This window comes from Neolamprologus multifasciatus, chromosome 22, assembly GCF_963576455.1.
Source record: "Neolamprologus multifasciatus chromosome 22, fNeoMul1.2, whole genome shotgun sequence".
NCBI lineage: Eukaryota > Metazoa > Chordata > Actinopteri > Cichliformes > Cichlidae > Neolamprologus > Neolamprologus multifasciatus.
In genome coordinates this window covers 26879735-26897962 of record NC_140459.1, presented here as the reverse complement: position 1 = coordinate 26897962, position 18228 = coordinate 26879735, and the positions used below count along the sequence as shown (strand labels likewise).

At 39.5% G+C, this 18228-nt stretch overlaps 1 protein-coding gene across 1 annotated transcript; it reads left to right on the top strand.

The window, feature by feature from the left end:
• Positions 1 to 301: 301 nt before the first annotated feature.
• zdhhc18b (zDHHC palmitoyltransferase 18b) lies at positions 302 to 17298 on the top strand. The gene is made up of 9 exons (XM_085148024.1): positions 302 to 1155; positions 1777 to 1937; positions 6407 to 6556; positions 6715 to 6852; positions 7080 to 7131; positions 7562 to 7664; positions 8068 to 8177; positions 8736 to 8838; positions 15060 to 17298. The coding sequence occupies exons 1-9, from the start codon at positions 905 to 907 to the stop codon at positions 15414 to 15416; spliced, it is 1425 nt and encodes a 474-aa protein (XP_085004150.1). The 5' UTR covers positions 302 to 904; the 3' UTR covers positions 15417 to 17298.
• Positions 17299 to 18228: the final 930 nt, after the last annotated feature.

Sequence of the window (18228 nt, the reverse complement as noted above, 5' to 3'; positions counted from 1 at the left end):
CCATTATAAAAGGTAATTCTTACACTTTTATTTTTTTTTTAACACATTTCCGGTGGTTATTGTCCTTTTCTGTGAACCAGCGTCAAGTCACCTACACTGGTCATTGAATTACCGGATATTCCACATGAAAGTATACTGATATTTTTTTTTACATATATTTGAGAGAACAATTTAGTAACAACAGTGCGAGTAAATAAAGTACATCTTTAACCAATATTTTTGTATAACTTTTATTATTATGGTATATAAAATATAATATTGAATGTTGTGGTTTATTTAGAAAGAAAACCAACCGGAAATACAACATTTCTTTGCGTTTACTTTGACAACACGGCTCGTTTTATGGCAACGTAGCTAAACAGCAGGTAGTCACGAATGTGTCAGGACTCCTCCTAGTAGAGCGATATGCATTAAAAATAACAAAGTTTTTGTGTTACACGTCATTTACTCATAAAGGACCGCCGGAGCTTAGCATAAAAGCCGGCAATAATCTATAAGTCGAGGAAGCTAACAAGCTAGCAGTGGTAACAGCACTTTGGATTTACTGTTGTTAAATAACTCCGCAGCTGGATGAGCTTGCTAGGATGAATGGGAAAGCTAAGAAGCTAACGATGGTCATTGTGTTATAGGTTGAATTTGTGCTGTCTTTTTGGAGATAAACTTTTATAAATAATAAATTAGGAGTTATGAGAATAAACAGATATGTAATTTCGAGCACGGGGTCTCGTGGTTATTTACAGCTGGATATCCTCGGTGTGGGATTAGCTTATTTTCTGATTGGAAAGACGACATTCGCTCCTTTCAGCTACCTCAAAGTACACGGGAGTCGGTGATGCTGTCGGTCGATGGACAAATGCACCGGGTGTCCGAACTAGGACAGAGCGGCCAGACTCCGTTATAAACAATGAAAAACTGCGAGTATCAACAAATAGACCCGCAAGCACTTCCGACGCCCACCCCGACCCCTCCGCCTCATCATGGGAATGACACGGAGAAGAAAAAGGAGCCGAGAAGACCCAGGAGAAAGTGGCAAGTTTTCCCCGGAAAGAATCGCTTCTACTGCGATGGACGGATCATAGTGGCCCGACAGAGTGGGGTCCTTCCCCTTACCATGGGTCTCATCCTCGTCACAAGTGGTTTATTTTTTATATTTGAGTGAGTTCGTCTTATATTATATGGTTCTGTAATACTGATTGTTAGTTCCGTCCAAAAGTTGTCCACAGATGATACAAAGCTGCTTTTAAGCTGATATTTTAATGAACTGAGACCTGTCTGGCGCATCAAATCTGATTTATTTATATTGTTTGTCTGTTTGTTTGTTTGTTTGTTTTTTCCAAAAGCAAGAGACTCGCTAACATACAGCTGGACTTAACAGGATGATATTTGATGATGCAGATTGCTAAAAAAAAACAAAGCAAAACAAGAAAATACTGACCAAAGCGCATTTTTGACCCTGCACTGTATCGATATTTGTTTTAACCTGTGTGTTGCAATTATGTTTATCCTTAATGTTTTTTTTCTTAATATTTGAAGCTAAGTGCACATTTTTAAGAAGTAGTGCTTAATAATAGAAACAGGATGCCACAGTAGAGTGAAAATGTGTTCAGTCTTCTGGGAGTTTTATGGCAATTAAAAGAGTTGAATGTTAATTAAAATTAGATCCATCAGTGAGTTAAAGAAAAGAAGAAGGTAGGCTCAGTTATATGTGACAGAACACTGTCTGCGTCTTTTCCCAGTGTGCCTTAGTAATTACCCCTGCCTGTGTTTGTTTCTCAGTTGTCCGTTCCTGGTCAAACACCTGACCAGCTTCATACCTGTTATTGGAGGAGTCCTCTTTGTGTTTGTGCTCATCACCCTGCTCCAGACCAGCTTCACCGACCCCGGCATCCTGCCCAGAGCAACACCGGATGAGGCTGCAGACATTGAGAAACAGATTGGTAATGTCTAATAGCTGCACTAGTAACTATGAGGTTGTCTGCAAGGCCTTTGAATTTGACGTCCCGAATTGTTTCCTACAGACTGACATTCTGTTGGAAACACTGCTGGATAATAGGAGGAGTGGGGCTATATGCACTTGAGTGTACTGTGTGCTAAACATTAGTCTCTGGGGCTGAAAAGGCTTAAATGCCCAATATCTGCAGTTCCTCAAATAGCCACTGGAGGCAGACTCCAAAAACAAGCCAACCCAATGGTGGCACTGAGAGGTCAAATGCACTGCAATTCAAGAAAAAGCCTGCATATAGAAAAATGCTGTAAAAGCACTCAAAACAAAACACAAGTGTTTCTGAGAAGGTGATAACGTGACAGACTAGCTGTGGCTGTAACGAAAACCGAAACATGCGTGAATCATGTGATTAGATAGCAAGATACATTTAAAATTGCCTCTATAGTTCCCCCTCATAATAACTCCATGGTGGATGGATTTTTGTATACAGTGCTTAACAAATGTATTAGACCATAAAAACAGCAAACATTAATATTTGTCAAAAACTTGTTAAAAAAGTAAAAACATAATATTATTTATTATCCATATTTTTATATCCAAATCAGAGAAGAAGTCAGAAGTGAATCAACCATTAAAACTATTTTTTTTTCTGTTCAGGAATTCAACTAAACTAATTTGGCATCTTAATAAAAAAGAATAAAGGTGGATTAACATTGCAGAAATACAAAAAGTGATTTTGGTAAGCAGCTGTGAGGCATCTGTAGCATAAACCTTACACTGGGTGGTGTAAGGCTTTCTAATTATCAGCATACTGGTGGTAGGGGCATGACCCTCTTGATTAATATGTCTTCTGATACAGAGAACTGTAGTCGATACATCTCGCCTTCACTACCTTTTGGTGTGTTTTCTGGTTGTTTCATATGATTGTTTGATAAATAATGTGCCTTCTTGTAAAGTACAGCCCGTCTAAGAAGTTTGTGCTTCGGATTTGGTGAGTAATATTTTAGTCTGTGCTGTGCTAGCAGATATAAGTGTGTTTGTTGTACGCGTGCAGTTTATGTAAGTAGCCCGCTAATGAAGCATGCTAGCATTAGTTGGTAACCTAGCACCCTGTTATACAGATTTTGTCAAACAAGAATGATAATAATTGTTCTTAATAAATCAGCCATGTTGGTAATGATGGTGCTCACTGAGACACATATGGAAAAGGAAAAATTAGTCACCAAATATACTTGGTTGGCCTAAAATCTGTGTGCAGGAAATGCTGTCCAGTGTTGTCGCATTTTTTTTCTTTTGGGATATTTCTGCACTGTGTTTTGGCTCTAAAGTTTTGTGTAGGACAGGGAATCTTACCCATAAACCAGTACTGCTTAAACACAGGTTATTTTATTCCAAGTTACTGAAGAGTCAGTGGGCTTGACTTTGTTTTGATTAAAACACCATTCATAGTTTCAAGAGAATGAAAGCGCTGTTCTGGTGTCGCTAATTATTTATTCTGGAATCACACATGCGCGTACATTTTAATGGCTCAGTCACAATTTAAAATTCTTCAGGTTATTTTAATGATGCGGAAGTCATCAAGACATAAAAGAACATAAGTGGAATTTGCTGTGACTCAGTGTAATAAACGTCATGTTGGCATAGGGATGGGTATCGAAAACCGGTTCTTGTTGAGAACCGGTTCCCACTGTTTCAATTCCTTGGAATTGTTTGCCATTTTTGCAAACGATTCCCTTATCGATTCCAGTCGCCCCGAATGACGTCACCCACGTTGCGGAGCGTCATTTACCTGGCAGGAAACATGGCGCGTAAGCGGCTCAAACGCTCAAAACTTTGGTTATACTTTACGAGAACGGATGACAACAGGGCAACTTGCAATACTTGTAAAGTAGATATTTCATTTAAGGAAGGAAACACTACGAATATGCAAAAGCATTTGCTCACAAAACACGCGATAACCTTAAATGAATGTCGTGTTTTTAATTCCGCTCCGGACTCGTGAATCTCAACCCAGCAGCAGCGGTAACGTTTGCGCGTCCTCTCCCGTTAATGCGGCCGGTAAATAATCAACTAACAGTGCATATTATGTTAGCGCGATCTGCCTTATTACAAAACCTGCCATTACTGTGCGTTTAGGTGACCATGATGAGAGAGACAGACAGAGTCTGGCTCAGATGCTGGCAGTTGTCGCTGCAGTCTACCGGTAGCGTCTCCTTTCAGGCCAGGATAGACGAATGTCACCGAGCAGTGACTAAGTTTGTGGTCAAAGGCATGCACCCATTTGCCACAGCAGATGATTTTCAGTAAGTGAATGTGTTTAATTGTAGGCAGGGACATTACTGGATATTCTTGTGTAATTGCTACTGAATAATTTATGTTATACTTTGTTATTGCTACAGAAGAATATTTATTTTATTATTTTACATTTACAATTTTTTTTTCCTGGGGACCCAGTGACACCCCATTGAAGAGCTGTAGGCTGTGGATCTCTTAAGATCTCACTGTTGGGTTTGTAAGGCCATGTTACTCCTAAATTTCTATCTTGTTCAAAGAGAAGATATAAAACAAAGTTCTAAGCTATTAGACCTTAGTGTTCTCCTTTTTTTAAAAAAAAGAATCGATAAGAGAATCGATAAAGAATCGAATCGTTAAACAGAATCGAAAATGGAATCGGAATTGTGAAAATCTTATCAATACCCATCCCTATGTTGGCATGTTGAAAAGTGTCTGCTGCCTTCTAGTTTTGGACTGAAGTTTTCACTAGATTTTATACAGATTTATTTTCCCCAATCTTTTACACCTCAGACCTGTTCAAAGCTCATCAGTTATGTTCACTGTCAGTTTTATGCCATGGCAATATTATTTTTACTTTCCATATGACTTGCATCGTTATAATGACCTGCATGTCTAAAGCTGGCTTTCTGTGCACTTTGGAAACTCCTACTCATGACCAGAGTTTAGGCAGTGGTGATGTAAGATCCACATGTTATCCAACTGAACTGTACAACAGCTATTTTTGAAATGAAGATTCTGGCGTAACTGTTGAACATTTATTTGGGCCCCAATGTTTCTGGAAAGCTCTCTTGTGTAGCTTCTTAGTTTGAATTAGCGCACGGTTTAATATGGTATGGAATGGATGACACCGACTATTGTAAAAAAATAAAATAAAGAAAAAAATCCATAAGGAACCATCTGTAAGTTGCGCAAAAAGAATAGTGGGTATTTCTTTTCTTTTTTTTTCTATTATTTTTCTCATGTTGGTCAACCTCTCAGGCACATTGTCCAAGTTACTGGGAAAGAGAACTTTAAAAAACAGTTTTTGCAGGTTAGTCATTTTGTGAAAGACGACGCATCATTTTCCATCTGCTGTTATGAGCTGCACACCTGACACCAGATGTCTTTCTGCTCAGGCTATTATTGGGCTATAATCCACCCCTCGCCCTGAGTAAGAGTGGATAAAGGCGCAAGTTGTTACAACCCAGTGAAGTGGTCAGACCTGATTTTACAAGGATGTGAAGTGTGACAGAAAATGATTATAGGTTGAGATTGTGTACATTAAAACAGGATTGATACGTACACTATGCTTCATTGATTGACAGTGGGAGTACCTGACATCTGGGGTGTCTTTGCTGGTGGGATAGTCAAAGCAGTAACAGCCAGCCATTAACAAGGCAAGCTAACTGAGCTTTGATGATCACTTAGCATGAGTCACACTAACTGCCTGTTGCTAATGTTCTCCATTTTGATGCTGAATTACACAAGCATCAACTTCCTTCATATTTTAATAACATGATGTGATGGATGGATTTGATTGGCTGCCATGGTGCTGGCATTGGAGAACTTTCTCAACTTTTAAGTGCAAGCACTGAAAGCAAAACAAAGGTCCAGATTCACAGTTTAGTTGTGCACTGCGTTTAAAGTCAGTGAGAGGTGTGGGGATTGAAGTTTGAAATGCAAATGTGTAAATCCCTGTTTTGTGTGCATGGAGACTCTCCAGGCACTCCAGGTTCTTCAAACTGCCCATAGACACAAGCAGTGTTCAGGTTCATTTGTGTTTCAAAATTGACTGTAGGTTTGAATATGAGTATGAATGTTTGGCTCCATGTTCTAGCCCTGCGACACACTGGCCACCTGTCCAGGGTGCACTCCCCCCTCCCTGTGGGTTCAAGTCTGTAGCACTGATCGAGGGAAAACTTTTTGAAATGATCTTTTAGAGCAATCTTCAAAAGGTTTTTAATGAGAAGCTCAAAGTACTGACCAGAGATGCGTGCAGCCCTAATGATGTGCACGCATTGCTGATAATGTGATGGTATCCATTCACACTTTTATCGTGTGAATGTGACACTTGTAAGTTTGCTGCCATGACTTTGATGGAAGTGGGAACCGGATGCAATAACTGCACACCTACCTTAGATTTAAAGCACAACACTGTGCCCCTATTTTCACTGTTCTTCTCTGTAGACAACACTGGAAACACCAGCTATCGACCTCCGCCTCGCACCAAGGAGGTGCTAATCAATCAGCAGGTGGTGAAGCTCAAGTACTGCTTCACCTGCAAGATGTTCCGCCCTCCGCGCACCTCCCACTGCAGCCTGTGTGACAACTGTGTGGGTGAGCTGTGAACACACAGCGACACTGACATTTACAACCCATAAATAATAAAAAGAGGCTTCACAGAGCTGCAGAGAGCGCACTTTTATATAGCTCAGTGCTCTAGAGTTTTGTTTTTTTAAACATTCCTAAAATGTGAGTTGATCACTGTCTTTCAGAGAGATTCGACCATCACTGCCCCTGGGTTGGGAACTGTGTAGGGAAACGTAACTACCGGTTTTTCTACACCTTCATCGTGTCGCTCTCCTTCTTGACGGCGTTCATCTTCGGCTGTGTGACCACACACCTAGCACTGAGTATGTGGTTTTGCTCTGATCTGCAGGTGTTTCATGCTTGGGAAGTAGCCGGCTTCAAATAGCGCCTGCTTGTTTGTTTTGTTTCATTCGGACTGCCAGGCGTGGTTCACAACAGCAGAGCAGTTGAATGTCTGACAAAAGCCATATACGTGGATCAGCTCGGTCATTTCCCACACAAATTACATTTTATGTCATCCTGAAATCCTGTCCACTTTCTTCTTTTTCAGGAGCTCAGGGCGGGAAGGGCCTAGTGTTTGCGCTTCAGGAGAGTCCGGGGAGATATCCTGTACTGAATAAGATTTTTTTACTCAAAAAACACAGTCAGTGACAGAAGTCGGATGAAAATCAGTCAGCTTGCATATGTATATATAACATATACATAGACACCATTGCCATCTGTGATAATTGTTCTTATTTGTACTGTTTTTAACCGTGTTTTTCTTCACTTTATATTAGGAAACAAAAATTACTGTAATCCGTAGTGAAGTTAGACTGAGGCTTTCTGGGCTGATTTCAGGTTCTAAATAACACTTTGGCAAATATCCAGTGCCCAAATGGGGATATGTTTTAGTTGATTAGCTGTTGTTATGTCTTATATATTTCTTGCATTGTGCCAGTGAAACAAATTTGGCACAATTTTCAAGCCTTTTGTTTTTTCCTATGTAGCCAGTGTTTTGATAACTTTGCTTTCCTTGACTCAGTCTTTCACTGCAGTGGAGCTGGTGATATGTTTCTTTTCAGTTTGGTCCATTTTGGGCCTCTCAGGCTTCCATACATACCTGGTTGCTTCCAATCTTACCACTAACGAAGATGTGAGTACCCAAAGCTGCTTTTATGACTCAGTTTGTTATTTGTTCATTTTGTGATGCTTGTTAAATCAAAGAAAATATACTCTGTATGTAATTTGGGAGTTCAAAGAAATGTGTGTAAATATAATTAATATTAATTTTCTGTTAGTGTGGAAGTATATTTAACGTTAGAATACTTTTAATTAACAATAACAATAGTAACAACAACACAAATATTAATACTAATATTTTGTTAGTAGTAAGGGAAATCTTGCAGATACTTTTGTATTCACAAAGTGAACAAACTCTATTTCCAAAATAATGTTTGGGGAAAACATGTCATATGTTTTATATCAGAATCAGAAAGACTTTATTTATCCCCAATTATATGTGATTTGTTTTTATATTTTTTATTTATATTTTTTAGATTAAAGGCTCCTGGTCAGGGAAGAGTGGAGAAGATGTTACAAACCCATACAGTCATAAAAACATCTTTATCAACTGTTGTTCGGTGCTTTGTGCGCCCATGCCGCCAAGGTTGGTCCTCTTTATGAATGACTCCTTCCATCATTAAATCTTTAATATCGAGTCCAAGTAACAAAGAGAGATGCCTGTGAGGATCCTTGTATATTAGTTTTAGCTATTTTATTACTAATGGGCTGTTTAAGATGGTGCATATTTCATTTGCAAGCATGCATACTTTATAAAAGAAGCAATCACTGATAATTTTAAATAAGCTTGTATGAGTTGATAAAGAGAGCGCAGTACTAATAAACCTGTAGCAATACATCAGCTGGATTGTGGCTATTTTTGAATTACTTCAGTTCATTGTTTAATTGCAATTTAGTTTTATGTGTGTAAGTAGCACCAGTTTAGTTGTCTCAACCACTTACTATTACAAGATAAAGACTCTCAGATGGAAAACCAGACAGCCAAGAGAGTAAGTAGTTGGAGATGGCGGGGAGGAAGAATTCCTAATTCTTAATCTGTGATGTGCGTTCTGCATTCATGACAAAGATGACAAGATATTGGTATTAATGGAGGAACATCCTCGCCTCATAACCTGAACATTCGTATCTTTCTGTGCCATTTCAGCATGATTGACAGACGGGGTTTCCTGCCGGCAGATGAGTCTGCCCAGACTGGCAGTGCTGACATCGAGCTGCCCACCCTGGCCGCTAAAAGCGAGATAAATGTGGTAGGAGCCGCTTTTGCTTTGCAGAAATCCCCCTCTCCCGTGCCTGCACCCTCTGACTGCCACCAAAACTCTTTCTGTGCCTGAGAGAAACCTCGTTGCCTGCTGTAGCCCCAACCCAGCATCTGTCTGCTGCCTGTTGTTGACTGTCATGTAAAGGTTTGGTGTATTAACACTCTAGTCAGAGGTTTATCGCACAGTATTATGCCTCTTATTGGAAGTTAAAGGGATAGTTGAACGTTATGGCGCATTTGTTTGGTTTGGTTGGTGGAGTTTATTTCTATTATTCTATTTCTTATTCTAGTAAAGAGCCGCAATGTTTTAGCTCGCTTTACTTATTAATTTATTATGATTATGAAAACCAGATAGGGTACTAGTTAGGAGTACTTACTTGCCACTCAACACCTGTTTTGGTTTTAAATCGAAAGCTGAAGGACCTAGAAGAACATCAAATGAAGAGAATGTATTTGGGGGCTTTTGAAGCAGTACAATCACAGTTTGAAGACTGCTTAAACTGGGTTACTTTTTACATTTTTAATATTTTATGACAACATTATTTTGAAACTGAGTTGTCCTATCTTTAAGAACTCCTCATTAACTAAATATAAAAAAAATTCAGAGAAGTCTGTTTATGGTCTGTGTGTTTGAAAGATGAGAGCAGTAGTGGTAGACAAGTATTTTGGATTTTTAAATTGCTAACTGTCAGTATTGGTGTTCCTATACTGGTTAGACTCTACAAAGGACAAACTATTCTATTTGTTATATTCTACTAATTCTAATGGTTGCCAAACCATGTTTTTATTGATATATACTGAGGTGTCAAAACTCATCATTAAGGCTAGAGGGGGATGTCATCAGATGCAAGAGTTAAAAGAAGAGTTGGGGGAGGGATATAATATTTTTATAAGTGATCGAGGGGCACAACCACACACATAGTCCATCCATCCACTTCTGCTTATCCTTTTTCGGGGTCGCAGGGGTGGGGGGGTGGAGCCTATCCCAGCTGTGTTAGGGCGAGAGGCAGGGTACACCCTGGACAGGTCGCCATTCTAACACATGGACAACCATTCACACCTATGGGAAACTTAGAGTTTCCAGTTAACCTATCCCTACTAAGTGCATGTCTTTGGACTGTGGGAGGAAGCCGGAGTACCCGGAGAAAACCCACGGAAACACAGGGAGAACATGCAAACGCCACTCAGAAAGACCCTGGCCACAATCTTCTTGCTGTGAGGCAACAGTGCTAACCGCTGTGCCACCGTGCTGCTCATACATGATTTATGACTTCGTAGAGTGACCAATAGAGGTATGTTAATTGTCACGAAGTCTCTGCCCTGAGGGTATTGAGGTCTGCTGCTAGCAGCACTCTTTGAATCGCGAATACTGAATAATTATTAAGTTGAATTGTCAAAGACGCAGACAATTAAATTAGAAAAAAGAAAAAAACTCGTAAAGACCAACAGTAGCCAGTCACCCAGTGACACCTCTTAATCTTGTTTCTGTTTCTTAAAAAACCAAAATGTTAACGTATTGATTTATAATATTTGTTGAAGGCGTATCTTAGAAATATAGATAACAAACATGAAAAAGTAGCTCTAATGTCCAGGTTTAAATAAGAGAACTAATGATGCTTTGGCAGGTGCGTATTTTAATTCAGGAAATAGTCAACTGAGATCCTGTTTCACGACTTCTTACTGCATTAAGCTAAGGTGAGAAAGTGACATTAATCTTCTCATCTGACTCTGAGTGCTAAATTGAACTGATGTTTTTTGAACTACTTTGTTAAAGTGTAATTTAATATGGTGTCTTTAGCTGTTGTTCAGCCATGTCTACCTCATGGAAATGCACACATAAAATTTTTCTTGTGCTATTTTTAATAGAGAGTACTACTCTCTGTATGCACATTTTTCCTCAGTGTTTAATTCTATGCAGTATCGTGTGCCAGCTCCGGGTGTTTAGAGAGCAGGAGATGTAAGAAGTGTTTCCAGCTCCTCCTCACAGAGCATCTCACAGTTGTTCTCTCTGACAGCAAGGGATATAAAAAGATACTTGAAGTGTTTTAAAGCCAGTTTTGTTTACAAGACTTGCCCAGAGTTCAGATAGAGTTGCAATCTGAGCCTCAATATATTCACATATTGCGTAGTACAGTGAGAGTCAGTTGAAGCTGGAGTCTTGTGTTTTTGAGTGTGTATAAGTTAGCCTTTTGAAGTCAGTTGATAAGCTGGTGACGCTGTAAAGAAAGCTATTTCTGTAACAGCGGTTTGTAAATTTGAGTGTGTGCTGTTTGTTTTCTCCTGTCATGTCTGTCTGCATATAAAAAGTTAAAATGCCAAAAGATTTGTGACGAGGGAAGCTCCTCATATCCTTCATCTCTTGCTTTCCATCATGCCTTTGTTTCATTTTTACGTGTTTGTTTTTTTTTTTTTTTTTTTTACGACGTTTCTGTTTTTAGTATCTGTAATGTATAACATTAAATTTTTGTCCGTGCAGTTCATCATGTGTGTTGTAATTTTTCATTTTGTTTCCATCCATCATCACCGTTTTCATATCACAGTACAAGGAGACATACTTTTCTATATTTTTCCTACGAGACAAACCCAGAATCAGTCCCTCCCTGTGTGTCTGCTCACCCAGTGCTGACTCACTGTTCTCTGTGTGGTGTGTCTCTGTGCCTGCGTCCCTCCACCAACACTAGGAGGAGAAGTGTCTGGACTTTGCTCTGTCCTGCACTGGCTGATTAGCCGCTGTTAGAGCAAAGAAAAGCGAGCCTTGAGCTTGGTAAGCCTGTATAGAGAAAGGGAGAGTGAGTGCAGACAGCCTGTGGCCGCCGTTGTCTTTGCATGCCCCTTTGCTTGGCTGCTTTACTCCCACATGGCTTTAACCATGGCCAATGTTAAATGCATTGAAGTGTATAATTGATCACAGTAAAGGGTGCATAGTTACGGATCAAACAACTCTCTTGTGCTAACCATCAGACCGTTCAAAGACTGACAAAAACAACTGTAGGAAGATGTTCATTCAGAGGTCAGTGAAACATAATGACAGCCATTAAACCAGCTTCTTAAGGAATGAACTGCAGTACTTTAACAGTGCTTAGAGATTTCCCACGTATGTATAATTTTTAGGTTTAGGGGTGGAAACAGTGTTGAAATATACCCACATGGTGACAGCACATTTTCTCGACCCTAAATTGTACGTAGCGTATAAACTTTGAATACAAACTAGCATATGGAGAAAGAAAATGGTTTAGCATTTAAATTAAAAATTTTCCAGAGCATATGCTGTTAAAATTCATTCATTTGTCAGACTAATTTACATTCAAGGCTAAAGACATTTTGAAGCGAATTCGGGTGAATAGTTGCATTTAAAAAGTGCCCAAAGCAACATTTTATACTAAGAAATGATCAGTTCATGTAAAACAGGTTGCTCATAGTATCAAATATTATCACCTAACTGAACTTCCAGTCAGTTCTGTGCAGTTTAACAGCTCCTTTCAGCTCACTCTTTTGGTTTTACTTATCTTCGTTTGGCCGAACTAACTGCTACTTTCTATTTTCATTGTGTGTTAAATTGCTTTAGTAATAAAATGTACTTTTTAAAAGTACATTTGCATGCTTATAAAGATCCCAGCCAATCTCTGTTTAATTCGGTGTTTTTTATTTGGCGTCAGTTTAAAGCAAAGCATCTCAAGGCAGGTATGTTTATAAGGTAAAGGCTGTGTAACGTTACAGAGTGGGATAAAAACATCTGCCAACAAGCAGAAAGAAGTCAGGTTCAGGGTCTGCTGCTGTACTTGTAAACATTTACTGTTTTGAGCTACTGAACCTTTAATCTCAGTTCCGATCAACTTGGATGTGTCAGCTTGAAAATGTAAACTGTTAAATTGCAAAGAATCCACCACACAAATGCACGCTTGATAATGGATGCATTAACAGAGCCAATGCATCCAATCACTTCCTTTTAGCCAGCTTGTCCCAGTGGTCACTCATTGTATTACAGACAAGAGTTTTTCACATAAACCACAATTAGAAAAGTTTATAAAGCATTTACTGAAGACCACTGACTCTTAACAATGTTAGGTTTTATCGTTTTGGTTGGGACTTCTTCGTCTGCAGATGGTTTAAAAAGCATAGAAGATTTTTTGTTAAACTTCAACATCTCCCAGAAGAATCTTACAGTTTGTGATCTCAGTGTAAAGCCTGACCTGAGTCTGATCCTTTGGGCAAGCCTGCAGGGATAGTGATATGAAGTTCTTTTTAATGGATCCAGCATGACACGTAAGAAGCATCCACACTGGAAGAACTAGCAGTGATGATACCGTAAAAGATGGACTTATCTTCCTGATCTGAGAAATGAAGCCTTTAGGAGGACGTGAAAGACTACACGTAAAAAGGCTAATTTACATCACGGAGCCCTGCTCTCAAAAACTGATATAGATTTAACACTGTCTGCGAGTCTAGTCATGTTTGTTAAATTCTTTTCAGCTAACAGCTGGATTTTCCCATTTCAGTGCAGGTAGCCAAATAATGAAGAGCCAATTACTGCGAAAGAGACAGACAGTGAAAGTGGACAGTATATCCTCGGTTTCTTAACGTAAAACTCATTGTTGCAGCCAGGGACAGCACAAAAGTGATCCCCTTAAACCACAGCTGTCAAACTCCAGTCCTCAAGGGCCGGTGTCCTGAAACCTTTCTGTGTACCTGCTGCAACACACCTGAATAACATTAGGTCATTAGCAAGACTATAGAACTTGAGTGCACGCTGAGGTGGTAATTCAGCCTTTAGATTCATGTTACAGCAGCATCTTTCAAACACATACACTTATTTAAAATTGCTTGAGTAGGGTTAGGGGTTGCCACCTCAGCATGCACTCAAGTTCTATAGAGTCTTGCTAATGACCTAATGTTATTCAGTTGTGTTGCAGCAGGGACATATTTAAAAGTTTCGGGACACCGGCCTTCGAGGACTGGAGTTTGACACCTGCCTTAAACTCATTTTTAGTTTTGGTGTTGTTATTTTTGGCAGCACGGTGGTTAGCACTGTTGTTGCACAGCAAGAAGGTCCTAAGTTCAATTCCACCATCAGGTCGGGGTCTTTCTGTGTGGAGTTTGCATGTTCTCCCTGTGTTTGCATGGGTTTCTTCCGGGTACTCCGGCTTCCTCCCACCGCCCAAAGACATGCAGTTTGTGGGGATAGGTTAATTGATTAATCCAAATTGCCCATAGGTGTGAATGTGAGCGCAAATGGTTGTCTGTCTTTGTGTGTTAGCCCTGTGACAGGCTGGGATAGGCTCCAGCGCCCCCGTGACCCTGAAAAGGATAAGCGGAAGCAAATGGATGGATGATGTTGTTATTTTTCTCTGAGTTATCGATTCTATGGGCTCAGTCACTCATTTTGGGAACTTGTAAATTTTGGTCATAATAAGGGTCAAAAAGCAGGATTATCCAGAGTGCTCATTGGCTAAGGACGTGCTGTTTGAACATGTTCTCCTCAAGGCTTCATAAAAGAATCTCACAAAACAGTCAGTGATGTCATAGTCACTATGTTCATCTTTTATGATATTTATGACAATAATGTGGGAACTAGAGGTAACAGAATATCAATGACATTCAGCAACTTTAACAGCGACAGGCAAAATAACTGCTGATGACATAAAGTGGTCAGGTTCTGAGTTAGACTTCTCACATTCTACTTGAATGGTAGAAACGACTACCAACGAGAGTGAAGGATACGGTTGACTGACATATGATGGAATGCTTTTAATGTTCACTAGTGACCAGTCGTCAGTGATGAAGCCACAGGCACCAAGCAAACTGCTTCTTGTGTGGACGCCCTGTTAAAGTCTGAATATTCTGGCAGCTGCTACTTAAACTTCATCAATCCTTTTTTAAAACCATCTCTTGCAAGCTCTCACGCTTTGTTTTAGTGCCATTCTAAAAGTTTGGTGTAATAAATAAACCGGCTTCTTGGGCTAAATCAAATATGAAATGTGACTGGCCAGGTTCAATGTGCATGCCTATGCATGTCTGTGGCATGAAATATTTTGGATATCCTGCTTGAGATCATGTGTGGATCCTGCTTGCACTCCTAGTTGGCCTTTGACTCATGTTATATTTACTGATGTAATTTCAGAGACTGATGTTTTCCCTGTTAATATCACTAGCTTGTTTTGTCACTTGTTTTATTACTTTTTTTACTTCCTCTTTCTTGCACTGCCCTTGCAGTGCACACAGGGAACTAAAGGTCTGCTAGAATCGGCTGCGCTTTCTCCGCTCCTGTCCACTTCGTGTCCTCAGGGGAAACCTCAGAATGCTCATTCCTGCCCAGAAACCAGCCCAGCGTTGAACTCTGACCCCACATCGGAGTTCTCTAAAGGCTGCAGGGGTAACCAAACGTCCAGCTCCCATGGCGATACTTCTCGTCCACGTCACACCAAAGCTCGCTCAAAGAAATGCAGACGAGAGGCTCTGCATATTCCCAACCCTGCATTTGATGTCCCTGTTTCCCCTACCTCTCCGGACGCTGCCCCTGACTCCAAAGCAAGGAGCCACAAAGGAGGCAGCCTCACCCCGTTGCACTGACTTTCTTGAATGATGTTTTTCACAAGTCAAACACTGTTTGAGGCTTGCATGCTGTAACACAGTCAGATCCAAGTTATATGATTTTTTTAGTTTGGTTATTCCTGTTGGTTCTCTGAAACTCCAGGAGCATTGAAGATGTTTGGTACCTGAGTAAGACAATCACAGTGGAAATAGGACAGATTGGATGAAGAGGCTTCTAGAGGCAACATAGCGTTGGTGTAGAGAAAAGTTCTAAGAAGGGCTGTGAGCCGTAGATTCTTGTGTAAAAAAACAAATTTACCAGCATGTCAGATTTCACCAAATTTGTGAAACAGCGGCTTTAATGTATCAGGTGGATGGAAGCTCTGAATTGTGTATATCTATAAAGAGAGGATCCTTGAAGGGAAAATCCACCCAAAAATGTTCACATCTCAAGCTGTACAGGCAGTGATTAATGGAACAAGTCGCAGGACTCGTAGACAAAAGCACTGTCCTCAAAACACTTTCTTATGGAATCACCTGTTTAGCTCATTGGGTTAATCAGGCAACCCATTTGCCTCAAGACATGTCTTCCCCCTGGTTTTCTCCCAGGCTTCCTGTCTTCTCTTTGCTCTCCTATTGCAATATAATCCATATAATCTGGTACAGAATTTATATGGAGTAAATATTTAGTCACCACAGCCACCACAGGTGGGTAAGGTTTGGCCACCCCTTCTGCCCAGTAAGTGTGAAACGGCAATGTCTGCAAAAGAGCCTTTGCTGTACAGTGGTTGAAATATCTTGTAATTTATTCATTTGGATTGTTGTAGGGCTTTAGGGGTATGTCTGCTCTGTACCACCACCTGTCATTGTCTGTTCTGCTAATTTAAATCTCTGAACTGGATCTCTGGGCTGTGTTTGAGGAGGTGATTCTTTTTGGAACATTTTTAATTAATTATTGATACTCTTAATAATCTTTTGTTTCAGTTTTACTATAGGGAATTTATTCTTCTGTTACTTGACACTTTTAAAAACTTTTTTTTTTAAAGTTTTACATAAAAATGCTTCTTATGCATGAGTCCTCATGGCATACCTTTCTATGGCAGTCATACCTAAATGATTAGGAATGATTTGGTACATCTGGTAAGCAATCGTTTAGTACTACAACAATCTGGCTACCTGGCTCTGTGGCTGCTTCCACTGGGTTTCAGTCTAACAGAACCTGAGGGTACCAAATGCAGAGATAGGGATATAACTGAACTATGCACTTGTTTTTTCCCCCCACATTTATAATAATGCAGGCAAAGATTTGGTCCTCTGACCTTAGTGACATTGAATATTGGATTAATGATTCAAATCTATATGTAAAACACCTAATTTTTCACTGAAGGTGATGACTTTGTGTTCTAAAATAAGCAAAATGTGAATGTCGTTGTGTGGATTTTTCCGATGACCTTGCACAAACAGCACAGTGGATAAGATGTAAATCAGTTTAGTGGTGTGTACTGTTGTTCAGATCTTCGTGCTGTAAAATGGAATTGAGTGCAACTGCATGGTCATGACTAAAAGGTGTATTTTATGATATGTTTCTTTAAATACATTCAAACATTACACCATCTCAACACACCTTTTTTGTAGGAAACCAGTGTTGTGTTTCAAAACTGAAACAGCATTACTGATTCCCGCTTGTATTCTTGTCACCATCACACAATGATTTAAAGCTCCTTTTCACATGTCCACCTCCTGCACACACACCTTGTGTCAGTAATAGCAATACCTTCTGTCTTCTCCTTTCCCTAAAATTGTTTTTCTTTGTGCACTTTGACAAATCTGAGACTTGTGTGAATGGAGGATGTACTGGTTTGTTCTCAGGTGAAAGCTTTAGGTTAGGTATTCAATATGCAAGTTCAATGTGACATGTGTTCGCACACATTGTGACCCGATGGCAATAGCTGCACAAGAGTGCAAAGACCCCAACTATCATGTACACACTGTCCGTCTATAGTTCACCTAAAGAGTGTCTGTGCAGCATCTGCTGTGTCAAAAGTCACCCCAACACCCTCAGTGACATCACTAAGTGAATGCGAGTGATGCATTTATTAGGAGAAACATACTGTACTGTATTTGTACCAACTGTAAGGTAAATTAAGCCAATGCTCCTGTCAAAATAAAGGAAAGAAAAATACAACTCACTGAACAATCTGTGTATTTTTTAAGCTGACCACAAGGTGGCACTGGAGGTCCGTGAGCGTGGACTGAGTCAGTAAATCAGTCAGTGAGCCACTGTTTGGACAATTTGGTGTTTTGTTTCCTCTTCTCAGATGTTTAAAACGGAAAATAATCAAAAGATTTTTCTTTTGTCCTCTTTGCAATGGAAAAAAAAAGATCACAGTACCACATCTGTGCAATTATTTAAAAAAATATATATATACTGTAGAGAATTACAGTATATATTTACATTATATATTACAGTATTTATTTACAGGTTCATGTGGAGCCATGTGCTACATAAAAGTTTATTCAATACAAAGTATGAAACTTTTTTGTATTGAATGATTAAGTTCTGTTTTGCAGAATCGTGAAACAAGCATCAGAAGCAAACAAGCTTCTTTTATTTAAGTCACAACTCTACAGAAGGAACACTACGAATATTTAAAAATATGCTTAAAGTAAAATACTCTACTTTATTTATTTTATCGGATCATAACTGATTCATTGGTTTAAGTATCACTTTAATGTGTCAGTTGGAGAGGATTGTAATGATATATATATATATATATATATATATACACAGTGGGGCAAAAAAGTATTTAGTCAGCCACCGATTGTGCAAGTTCCCCCACTTAAAATGATG